We start from the raw sequence: 12,986 nt of genomic DNA, 5'->3' as shown, positions 1-12,986 counted from the left end.
CCCTGGAGGCTGCCGGGGACAGCTTAGTGTTGAGTCAAAGTCGGGGCCTACCGGGGGTTTCCCCGCTACCCCGGCATGCCAGACCAACACTGCATAACTCATAATACCGTTCGTATTCACAAAATGTCCATAGAGCCTTCATGAAATGATATAGTTATTTAAATCTGATACAAAGCACACAAGACTGTCTGGATATTCAGAAGGGGCCAGTATCTCACAGTACAAACTCATCATAACATAGTAACATATGTTAGCAAAATCCTTGATAGGCAGCAATTTACATCACAATCACTGGGTGGTCATATACATTGTATGCCGGTTGCTGTGACTGCATTGTGCTAACATATAAATACAACTACTGTATTTCCGCCGAAAATATAACTTACCCCGAAAATAAGCCCTACCAGGATTTTTCAGTCGCTTTGGAGTATGCTTAAAATATAAGCTGTACTCCAAAAAATAAGCCCTAGTTGCGGTTAATCATACTAATAGTATTCTGAAATAGGGCTTGTGCATCTCTTTCAGGATATGTAACTGTAAGTTGCTCCGTTTTGTTGCTGTAAGCCCCAGAAAATGTATGGTTGCAAGCCCGGTGTTAATAGAAAATGAATATTCATTTCTGCCAATGGACCTTTTAGAGAAGGAGATTGGTAGAAACCTCTTTCAAGGGAAACATATCGGATCCCTAAGCTGAATGCACGCTATTTAGGAGAACTAAATCACTGCTTTGATTCATTATATATATATATATATATATATATATTAAAATGAAAATGTGGTTTATCGAACATTGATTTTATATTTCTGTATGTTTGTATTTCTAATATTTTTAAATTTATTATCTCTTTTATATATAAAGTGAGCACTATTTTGTTGGTTCTGTATGTAGATCCGTCTCAGATGAGGGGCGTATAGGTATATATATCACCTTGGCTACTCATTCTGATTATGTTGCTTATGAATAAGGAGTCTACTTTCTCCGAAACACGTCAAGCGTAAATATATTTTCTGCACTTGGTTGGAATTACCTTTTTTATTAATGTTGAATAAAGATTTTTTTTTATTACGTCGGTGCTGGATCTTCTCTCCTCCCCTCCTCCTCATGGCAGAATAAAGAAGTTGATTTTTTTCATCTAATTGGGAAGCAGTCTACCCCTTATTATTTATGATTTCATCCAAGTGGCCTCCTTGGACTTGTGCCACTCCTTGGCTTGTTGCCTTATTGAGGTGCTGCAGATATTTCCCTTCATTTGACTTCAAGTGATTCAATCAGACTGCTGTATTTCTCGCCTAACGCAATGCTCAGGCTGGCCGGTAGTTCTCCTGACCTGATTGTGACAGCATGCATTTCTATGCAGCAGTCAAGCTCTGGTCAGGAGAACCACCGGCCAGTCCAAGTATTGCGATGTTTTTGTTGGGTGACCAATACAGCAGTCTGAATGAATCACTGACGCCAGCGGAGAAGGTTGGGGGGGAGGTGAATATTCATTTTGTATCAACAGTGATCAAGTACTGCAGTCTGACTGCACCCAATCAATGACGTCTGCACAGAGGAGTGGGCTGAGGGAGGGGTGAGTATTTATTTTGTATTATTGGGCAACCTAAAGACAGACATTAATGAGAAATATAAGATACTCCCTGAAGATAAGCCCTAGCGCATCTGTCAGAGCCAAAAATAAAACAAGGACTTGTCTTATTTTCATGGAAACATCGTAGGTCAAATAAACACAAATGGAAACGTAAACAGCTCCCAACACAGCATTGTAAAATCACATCATGAAATATATATCTAAATGTAGCTCACAATCAAGCCTACACTACATTATTTAACCAGGGTACACTTACACAGTGATAAAAGACCCGCAACTGGTTGGCGGTCATTCAGTAGCCGGTTTGCATAGGCAGGCCACGCTTCAGATGAGATTAATCTGTAATAGATTGTTCTGTGCACATAGACTGCCATTTTTGTTGGCAGCACCTCATGTTTACGCAGGACAATGTGCTGCCGAGAACAATGATCTTTTGAGCAGTGCAGAAGATCATTTCACACGATGAATGAGCTTTTCGGTAACAGGCAGCCTGTTTAGACTTCACACAGCAAAATGAAGCAGTAATGAACTGCTCAGGCCAAAAAAATCTAATGCACTAGCAGGGTGCAGCCAGACCCCCAATAGATGGAAATAACACAGGTGCAAGAGGAGCAAATCACTCACACAACTCCAGAATATGGAGAGGGTGATCGCTGAATAGTAAAATTGCACACTAGTGGCTTGCATAGGGTTCCGTTCACACTTACAGGCGCATAGTAACCCAGTCAGCAGCCTATTACACGCCCATACTATTCGATCAGGCAGGCTGCCCGGTACTAGTGTGCACCATATAGGGACGGAGTCTCCAACATGCAAGTCCAAACATTAAGGGGCCTGGCTGCACCCCGTATAAAATGTTATGTGCAGAAAAATAAATACACAATATCTGAGGTATTAGTCGATATTATGGCCAAAATAGCGGTAGCCTACAAACCACGTCACGGTTCCTCATACTTGTAGGTCCCTACACTAAACTATATAAATAGAAAAATAGCAAATTAGCAAAAGGAGGACTAAATATCATCCACAATTTAGAATACTCACAGCAAAATGAAGCAGTAATGAACTGCTCAGGCCAAAAAAAATCTAATGCACTACCAGGGTGCAAACCAGACCCCCAATAGATGAAAATAACACATAACCGTGACGTGGTTTGAAGGCTACCGCTATTTTGGCCAGAATATCAACTAATACCTCAAATATTGTGTATTTCATAGTATCATAGTTTTAAGGTTGAAGGGAGACTCTAAGTCCATCTAGTTCAACCCGTAGCCTAACATGTTGATCCAGAGGAAGGCAAACAAACCCCAATGTGGCAAACAAGTTCCAATGGGGAAAAAATTTCCTTCCTGACTCCACATCCGGCAATCAGACTAGTTCCCTGGATCAATACCCTGTCATAAAATCTAATATACATAACTGGTAATATCAAATTTTTCAAGAAAGGCATCCAGGCTCTGCTTAAATGTTAGTAGTGAATCACTCATTACAACATCATGCGGCAGAGAGTTCCATAGTCTCACTGCTCGTACAGTAAAGAATCCTCGTCTGTGATTATGATTAAACCTTCTTTCCTCAAGACGTAGCGGATGCCCCCGTGTTCCAGTCGCAGGCCTAGGTGTAAAAAGATCTTTGGAAAGGTTTCTGTACTGTCCCCTTATATATTTATACATTGTGATTAGATCCCCCCTAAGCCTTCGTTTTTAAACTAAATAACCCCAAGTTTAATAACCTGTCTTGGTATTGCAGCCCACCCATTCCTCTACTAATCTTGGTTGCTCTTCTCTGCACCCTCTCCAGTTCAGCTATGTCCTTCTTATATATCGGTGACCAGAATTGTACACAGTATTCTAAGTGCGGTCGCACTAGTGACTTGTACAGAGGTAGAACTATATTTTTTTCATGAACACTTATTCCTCTTTTAATACATCCCATTATTTTATTAGCCCTGGCAGCAGTTGCCTGACACTGTCCACTAAAGTGAAGTTTACCATCCACCCATACACCCAAGTCTTTCTCTGTGTCTGTTTTACCCAGTGTTCTACAATTAAGTACATAATCATAAATGTTATTTCCTCTACCCAAGTGCATGACCTAACATTTATCTACATTAAACTTCAATTGCCACTTCTCAGCCCAATCCTCCAATTTACATAAATCTCCCTGTAATATAAAATTATCCTCCTCTGTATTGATTACCCTGCAGAGTTTAGTATCATCTGCAAATATTGAAATTCTACTCCGCATGCCCCCAACAAGGTCATTTATAAATATGTTGAAAAGAAGCGGGCCCAATACTGACCCCTGTGGTACCCCACTATGAACTGAGACCCAGTCCGAGTACGTACCATTAATAACCACCCTTTGTTTCCTATCACTGAGCCAGTTTTTAACCCAGTTACACATATTTTCCCCTATCCCCATTATTCTCATTTTATGTACCAACCTTTTGTGTGGCACCGTATCAAAAGCTTTTGAAAAGTCCATATACACAACATCCACTGCATTTCCCTGGTCCAGGCTTGAGCTTACCTCTTCATAGAAGCTGATCAAATTAGTTTGACAGGATCGATCCCTCATAATCCCATGTTGATACTCTGTCATAAGGTTATTTTTCTTGAGATACTCCAGTATAGCATCTCTCAAGAAACCCTCAAGGATTTTACCAACCGTAGAGGTTAAACTTACCGGCCTATAATTTCCCGGCTCAGTTTTTGTCCCCTTTTTGAATATTGGCACCACATTTGCTATGCGCCAGTCCTGCGGTACCGACCCTGTTATTAAGGAATCTGAGAAGATTAAAAATAATGGTCTATTACAGAACTCAATTCCTGTAGTACTCTGGGGTGTATGCCATCCGGGCCCGGAGATTTGTCAACCTTAGTGATTTCGAGGCGGCGGCGTACTTCCTGCTGGGTTAAGCAGGTAATATTCAAGGGTGAATTTATGGTATCACTGGTCATGTCATCTGCCATGGCATTTTCTTGTATAAAAACCGTAGAAAAAAAGTCATTCAGCAGGTTGGCTTTACCCTCATCCCCTTCCACCATTTCACCAAGACTATTTTTAAGGGGGCCAACACTATCGCTTTTCAGTTTTTACTGTTTATGTAGTTAAAGAATATTTTAGGATTATTTTTACTTTCTCTCGCAATGAGTCTCTCTATCTCAAACTTGGCTAACTTAATTTGCTTTTTACATATTTTATTTAATTTTCTATAATTATATAATGCCTCATCACTACCTACCCTCTTTAATTCTTTTAAGGCTGTTTTTCTTTTATTGCTTCCCTTACAGCTCTATTTAGCCATAGGGGTTTCCTCCTATTTCTAGCATGTTTGTTCCCATAGGGTATATTTTCTGCACAAGCCCTATTCAGGATGCTCATAAAAGTCTCCCATTTGCTTTGTGTACTTTTATTACTTAGTACATAATCCCAGTTTATTGCACTAAGATCATCTCTCAACCGTTTAAAATTTGCTTTCCTGAAGTTTAGTGTCCTTGTAGCCCCTCTACTAGACATCTTACTAAAGAATACATGAAAACTTATTATTTTGTGATCACTATTCCCCAAGTAACCCCCAACTTGTATATTTGATATGCAGTCTGGCCTATTGGTTAGTACAAGGTCTAGTAGTGCTCCCCCTCTTGTGGGGTCCTGTACCATTTGTGAAAGGTAATTATCTTTCATTGCTATCAAAAATCTATTTCCTTTGCTGGAACTGCAAGTTTCTGTTCCCCAATTTATATCAGGATAGTTAAAGTCCCCCATAATAATTACCTCTCCGAGACTCCCTGATTTATCAATTTGCTTTATGAGGAGATTCTCTACCTCTTCCATAATATTCGGCGCCTTATAAACACACCCCTATCAGTATTTTATTATTCATTCTCCCCCCCCCCTTATCTCCATCCATAGGGACTCTACATTCTCAGTACCCTCACATATGTTGTCACGCAGGATGGGTTTTAAGGATGATTTTACATATAGACACACACCTCCCCCTCGCTTATTTGTACGGTCATTCCTGAATAGGCTATAACCCTGTAAATTAACAGCCCAGTCATAGCTCTCATCCAGCCATGTCTCTGATATCCCCACTATATCATAATTTTCTTCCAACAATATTAATTCTAATTCCTCTACCTTATTTGTGAGGCTTCGGGCATTAGTGTACATGCACGTTACGTATGACTCTGTACCTGTATTCCTGCTTACTGTATTAAACTGTCCTAACCCTTCCCCCCGTACCACCCCCAATTTCATTACTTGTGCCCTGGTCACTATCTGCACTACATTCCCCTTCTATAAAGTGAATACCCTCGCCCCCCATTCCTAGTTTAAACACTCCTCCAACCTTCTAGCCATTTTCTGCCCCAGCAGAGCTGCACCCTCCCCATTAAGATGCAGCCCACCCCTAGCATAGAATCTGTAGCCAACTGAAAAGTCGGCCCAATTCTCCAGGAACCCAAAACCCTCTTTCCTACACCAATTCCTGAGCCACCTATTAACCTCCCTGATCTCCCTTTGCCTCTCTGGTGTGGCTCGTGGCACAGGTAGTATTTCCGAAAATACCACCTTTGAGGTCCATGCTTTAAGCTTACAACCCAATTCCCTGAAATCATCTTTAAGGACCTTCCACCTACCTCTAACTTTGTCATTTGTGCCAATGTGTACAATGACCGCTGGGTCCTCCCCAGCCCCTCCCAGTAATCTGTCAATTTATTTTTCTGCACATGACATTTTATACGGGGTGCAGCCAGGCCCCTTAATGTTTGGACTTGCATATTGGAGACTCTGTCCCTATATGGTGCACACTAGTACTGGGCAGGCCGCCTGATCGAATAGTGTGGGCGTGTAATAGGCTGCTGACTGAGTTACTATGTGCCTGTAAGTGTGAAAGGAGCCCTATGCAAGCCACTAGCGTGCAATTTTACTATTCAGCGATCAGCCCTCCATATTCTGGAGTTGTGTGAGTGATTTGCTCCTCTTGCACCTGTGATATTTCCATCTATTGGGGGTCTGGTTGCACCCTGGTAGTGCATTAATTTTTTTTGGCCTGAGCAGTTCATTACTGCTTCATTTTGCTGTGAGTATTCTAAATTGTGGAGGATATTTAGTCCTCTTTTTGCTATTTTGCTATTTTTCTGTTTAGACTTCACAATTATTCCGAAGGAGCGTTCTTAGCATCCTACTACTGCAGTCACTTTGTTTCTCACCCATTTTTCAATGCTGTGGTTAGTTTCATATCCCTTTTTGAATTTCATATAAAATATTTAGATGGTGTACCTCATGAATATGCAGCATGGCTCTCTATAAAATTTAATTTCAGATACACAAAATTGTAGAAGGCAATATAATGACGCACGGGCGGTTGAAGAGTTTAGCAAGTAAAGAAAGATATGACAGTCATCAAAGCAAATTACTTAATTGCTCCTGACAGGTCTCACTTGATGAGACAGGTTAATAGGATGATAATGGGATATGCTTTGTCAAATTTCAGCCGTATCTGTGCACATATATATGGTGCTTTCAAGGCATATAGATAAGTCATTTAAACCCATGGTTGCTAGATGTGCATTTTTATGAATGTACTGCCAGCTACATTTTAAAATACAGTTATTTGCCACTTTATGATAGCAGCTTTAAATCATTCTTCAAAAATAACAAGTTAGGTACAATCCTGTGAAAACCAACATGGCCCTGGACAACTGCTATTCCAACTCCATCATGGCTCCATAGGTGAACAAAATGGAGAAGGTCTCTGAAGCACAAGCTGAAGCTTTCTCCTGGAGTTTGGAAAGCTGATTTTATCTCTTTTTTTATACATTGTTGACTAGAAAGTGGAGTAAACCCTGCAAACATTTGCTCCCTTCACAATGAAGAATAGTTTGCTAGTGATTATTGCTGCTAAATATGATGAAACAGGTACCGTAACCAAATTAAGAAGACGATCACTATCCCCATGCATGATATAGTTACCATGTTAAAGGGAATCTCTCACCAGGTTTTTGACACCGAATCTGAGAGCGGCAAAATGTAGAGACAGAGATCCTGATTCCAGCGATGTGTCACTTACTGGGCTGCTTAGTGTAGATTTGATAATATCACTGATTAATCAGCAGCAGAACAACAAAAAAGAACAAATTGGCCTGCTGCCAGGTAGTCCAGCATATTCATGAGCTCTGTATAATGGCTAGATCTGCAGCAGTAAAAACATTGATTTTATCAAAATGACAGCAAACAGCTCAGTAAGTGACACATGGCTGGAATCAGGGTCTTTGTCTCTACATTATGCTGCTCTCAGATGGGGAGCAAAAACCTGGTGAAAATAAACGCAATAAAAATATGGGCAAATTAAGCTGCTAACACAGCAGTGTCAAATGTAATCAGGGGATCAAAGTAAGCTTCACACTGCAGTCAACAATAACTAGGTTTTTAAAGATTTCGCCCGCGATCCTGCTTCCTCGTGTTCTGGACGCAGCGTACTCTCTCTTGCAGAAGTGGTAGTGTGCTGTGCAGGAGAATGCGCTGCATGTGCTCACGATCATAATTACTGACACAGTGTATTTTCACTGCGCCCACTGAGAACCCTGGCGTATCCGCAAGAATAAATTAACAAGCTCCAGTTCGGAGATCTGCGCCTCAGATGAGCTGTTGACTTTACGCAGCATTAAAAAGAAGCACAGTGGACAGGACATTTTTATATAACCCATCCACAGTGCTTGTATTGTACATCACAGTGTTTTTTTAAGTCACAAAAAACACGCTACCTCCAAAATGCTGCGGACACTAGTGTGCACAGGCCCTAATATCTTCAATAAGAACTGCAATGGCTATCACCAGTAAATAATAACGCTTCAAAATACACTGACATGAGGATGATCTAAATTCTTAAAGGGTAGGCACCAAATATATAAGTGAACCCCTTTCCATAGGATAAGGGATAGCTTTACGGATTGTGGATGGCTTCAACTGCTAAAAGAATGCTGAAAATGGGCTCCACAGAGGTCTTTCTGAATGGAGCAAAGATCAAGCCTGCACATGTCCTCAGAGTTCATTCTCTACTGGATGAGTTGAGGAGAGTTGCTCCAGTCCATTCAGATTGGAGTCTGCAGAGCTCTTTTGTCAGGACCTCTGAGGGTCCCAGTGATCAGTAAGTTATCCGCTAGCACAGAACAGGCAACGTGCGTCCTGCAGGCTACATCCAACCTTCTAGCTGTTCTTGTGAACCAAGACAGCCGACGGGCTGAAACCAGATGCCCCTGCCTGCCACCCGGTGTCACAATATCACCTCTACCTGCATCCACAGGATGCACATAGTAGTAAATAGATTGGTGGAGGATGGAGTCGATGACTCCTTTCACCAGTCATTGTGTGTGACTGAAACAGCAGATGTGACGATGTTTGGTTTTTTTTCAATATAGATATGTATGGGATGAGTGCCTGTATATAGATGGCACCTTGGAGACTTATACTGAATAAAGGGAGACGATGTGGGGCTCATGCTATATAAAGGGGACTATGTTGGGACTCACACTCTAGATGGGGATCTCTATGAGGACTCACATTGAATTTAGAGAGGCTATGTGGGGCTCATGCTGTATATAGGGGACTATATAGGGGTTCACAATGTATAGAGGAGACAATATGGTGGCTTGCACAATATAGAGGATTATGTGGGGACTCATACTGTGTATGGGGTATGTGGGGGCTCATACTATATACAGACCATGTGAGGGCTCATAATAAATATAGCAAGGCTATGTAGGTCTTACTGTATATAGAGGGCTATGTGGGGGCTGTGTACAGAGGGTTATGTGGGGAGGCTCATGCTGTATATAGGATGGATAAAGTGGGGCTCATTTTTTATATAGGGAAACTGTGTTGGGGCTCATTGTCTATATATGGGGGCCATAATATTTTTTATATATGGGCTGTGTGTGGGCTGATACGGTAAAAAGAAGGGGGTTTCAGCATACTGAATTCTGCTCATTTAGTGAACCATGGAATTAGAGTGATTGAATTTTAATCACTTGTACAAGGGGCTGCTGATAAGTCTTTGGCTTTACCCGGAAAGAATTTAGATAGGATGATGAAACTTTACATTTATTCCACATACTCTCAACTGATGTCAACACACTTCTTACATTGGTATTCTCAGTTCTGTAAGCCTAGCAAAAAGAAGGAATTCGATTATGCCTCAAACCAGGCATCCGTTGCAGCCATGGCATCAGAAATGGTGTGAAATTTGGTATCCTTGAGGTGTTTCTTCAAGATTGTAAACAGATGATAGTTGGAGGGAGCTGGATCTGGTGAATAAGGTGGGTGGTCAACCAGCTGGAATCCCAGCTTTGCCGTGGTCGCTTCCGGAGGCGTTGTCCTTCAGGAACAAGATTCTTTTTGACAGCTTGCCAACCTTTTGGCCTTCAGAGCTGCCCTCAATTGGTCCAAAAGTTCAATGTAACACCTTGCTGGTAGAACACTTTTGAAGATAGTCCACTAGCAGCACACCCTCCTTATCCCAGAACACAGACGCCATCACCTTAGTGGCTGATTTTTGCACGCTTAACTTCTTTGGATGAGGAGAACCACTGTGCCTCCACTCTTTTGACTGCTCCTTGATTTTAGGATCATGCAAATAAATCCAGGTCTCATCCAGTGACCACTCGATCCAGGAAGTTCTTATCAGTTCGGAAACGCTGACAAATGGACCGGGAAGTTTTCACTCTCATGTTTCTCTGATCTGTTGTCAAACATATAGGGACCCACTTTGCAGATAGCTTCCTCATGTCCAAATGTTCATGGATAATGACAAAAACATTCACGGGAAATCCCCATGATTTCTACTATTGCTTTAGCTGAAATTCGTCGATTCTCCAATATGAGGTTGTGCACAGCATCGAAGATCTCTGGTACAACAACCACTCTCTGTCGTCCAGGACGTTCCTCATCATTGGTGCTGTAGTGGCCTATTTTAAATTTAGCAACCCAGTTCTTAACTGTGGAATATGAAGGGCATTCATCTCCCAATGTGTGTGACATATCACCATGAATATCGTTCGCAGACTTTCCTTGCAGAAACAAAAATGTTATCACTCCTCTGCTCTCAGGTGCTGTGAATATCACACATTAGACTCTGCCATTTTGTTTTCCTGCATGCGTAGAACACTGTTTGCATAAGCAACAAACATAAAATTTTTAAAACATATTAGACACAAAGATTTCATTTGATGTAACATTCGTTACCATAGAAAGAAAAAAAGATCACAAAGCCAAAAGACTTAACAGCAGCCCCTCGTATAATCTTGATTTTACAGAAGTCACAGTAGGGGATAGGGATGGAGATTATAAAGTAATGATAGTACTTTAAGGCTATGTGCGCACGTTGCGTACTGTCACTGCAGAAATTTCTGCAGCGATCTGAAGAGCACACGTGCGCTTCAAATCGCTGCAGAAAATGTCCGTAGTGAAAAAAAAAAAAGCCGATTCCATGCGCTCTGACTACAGCTCCTCCCATAGACAGAGCAGGGGCTGCAGGCAAAGCGCATGGAAGAAGTGACATGTCACTTCTTAGAACGCGCGCTTTGGGCAGCAGCCGAAGCGCTGCGCTCTAAGACGCCACGTGCACACGGCTCCTGCATAATCTACATAGATTATGCAGGGGACGCAGGACGCATGCAGTTACGCTGCGCTACAAAGCGCAGCGTAACTGCATGTAATTATGCAATGTGCGCACATAGCCTAAGACATTACAGTGAGAAACTGAACTTACCCCAGTTGGTTGAAAGATGAGTCCATCAACTTCATGGCTGACCTCTCTAGCAAAGCTTCCTTCAAGGAGCTGTCAATCATAAAAAGTCATAAAGTTAGAAGAAAGAACTAAAGTTATTAATAGATATATGGAACTCAACATTATTTACGTACGAGATTTCGTTTTTTTGTTATGCTGATATAACGCTATTAATTCCATAACACTTTACAAACATTATCACCACTGTCCCCATCATCACTGTCTTTTTAAAAATCCTTTATGAGATGCTAATAAGCGCAGGGACTAGTCACAAGGGTGTTTGTTCACTCGACTAGTCCACCCTCATAGCATGTTAACACACCCAAAGGGCTGTGCTAACATGCTATTCAATGTCCATTGCCCAGTGTCATCAGTGAGAATACGAGTACCTGTGTCCATTGTCACCACCTCAGACGCCGGGTTTAGGGTCAGTGAGCATGATCAGAAGTCACCGCACTTATGGTCATTCGCACTATGAAGCCGAGTGTATGCGTCCCGGCTTCAGAGAGGTCTAGTGCGCATGACCAGAAATGCCAGGGACTTCTGATTATGCGCACTGAGCCTACAACCAGCGTCAGTTACAACGTACGATGATGATGCTGGGCAATGGCATTGAATAGCATGATAGCATGCCCATGTGGGCGTGCTAACATGTTAAGGGGGCGGACTAGTCGGGGGAAATCACGCCTTTGCGACTAGTCCCAGCAATTATTAGCATATCATAAAGGATCAATTTTGCTAACATGCTAATGCGCAGTGTCAGAAGATGGTCGCGCTCACTTCTCTGATGCCATCGTGTCTGAGTCCTGGATTTCGGCTCAGTGCGCATGATCCTAAACATTGGATGATGTGCACTACATGGGCTTGAAGCCAGGACTCTTACACCTGGCTTCAAAGTGAGTATGACCGAAAGTCCAGGATCATGCTTAGTGAACCAAAATCCAGGGCTCGGATGCGATGGGAGAGGTGAGCGAGACCATTCTCTGACGGTGCGCATTCATTAGCATGTTAGTACGCAGACAGTGGTGTACCAACATACTAAGGGGGCCGACAAGCCAAGGAAGTAACGCCATTGCGACAAGTCGCTGGCCTCCTTAGCATAGCATATATGGAATTTTTAGAAATACTTTTTCTAAAGATCGCTTTATCTATGCTACTATAGACTGGGATAGTTAGACAGGGATTAGCAATATGCACCCAGAAATGCTCATGGTTGTGGGTGCATATTGCACCTGACAGGTTCCCTTTCAACGCTAAATAAAAACTATTACAAAAAAATATGAACAAAAATGTAGAAAGCAACAGAATGAGCAATGAAGTTCTGGGTGATATACTGAAAGTGTAGAACATTATTACACGGGAAGAAGAACTCATTTTGAATATAGCCGTTCCTCCTCACACAAAAACTACATGAACTGACAAGCTGAATTCTGACAAGTCTTATGTTTCAATATAAAATGTATGAAGGGATTACAGATGAAGCTTCTTGCTTTGGCTGCCTCTCAATTCCATAAAAATGTCACTTTCTCTCTCTAAACATCTCTCTCCTGATATCATATCATTTCACTATTGATTATTCATGTATGGAAGCAGTGTCAGAACGC

At 41.8% G+C, this 12,986-nt stretch overlaps 1 protein-coding gene across 2 annotated transcripts in view; it reads right to left on the bottom strand.

The window, feature by feature from the left end:
* Nucleotides 1-12,986, bottom strand: part of RNGTT (RNA guanylyltransferase and 5'-phosphatase) — a 668,054-nt gene that overhangs the window by 229,827 nt on the left and 425,241 nt on the right. For both annotated transcript variants that reach the window (XM_075338411.1, XM_075338412.1), the window contains exon 12: nt 11,365-11,433. In XM_075338411.1, the coding sequence (XP_075194526.1) occupies nt 11,365-11,433 (69 nt within the window). The remainder of the gene's footprint in view (nt 1-11,364; nt 11,434-12,986) is intronic.

This window comes from Anomaloglossus baeobatrachus, chromosome 3, assembly GCF_048569485.1.
Source record: "Anomaloglossus baeobatrachus isolate aAnoBae1 chromosome 3, aAnoBae1.hap1, whole genome shotgun sequence".
Lineage (NCBI taxonomy): Eukaryota > Metazoa > Chordata > Amphibia > Anura > Aromobatidae > Anomaloglossus > Anomaloglossus baeobatrachus.
This window is presented reverse-complemented; position numbering and strand designations above follow the sequence as displayed.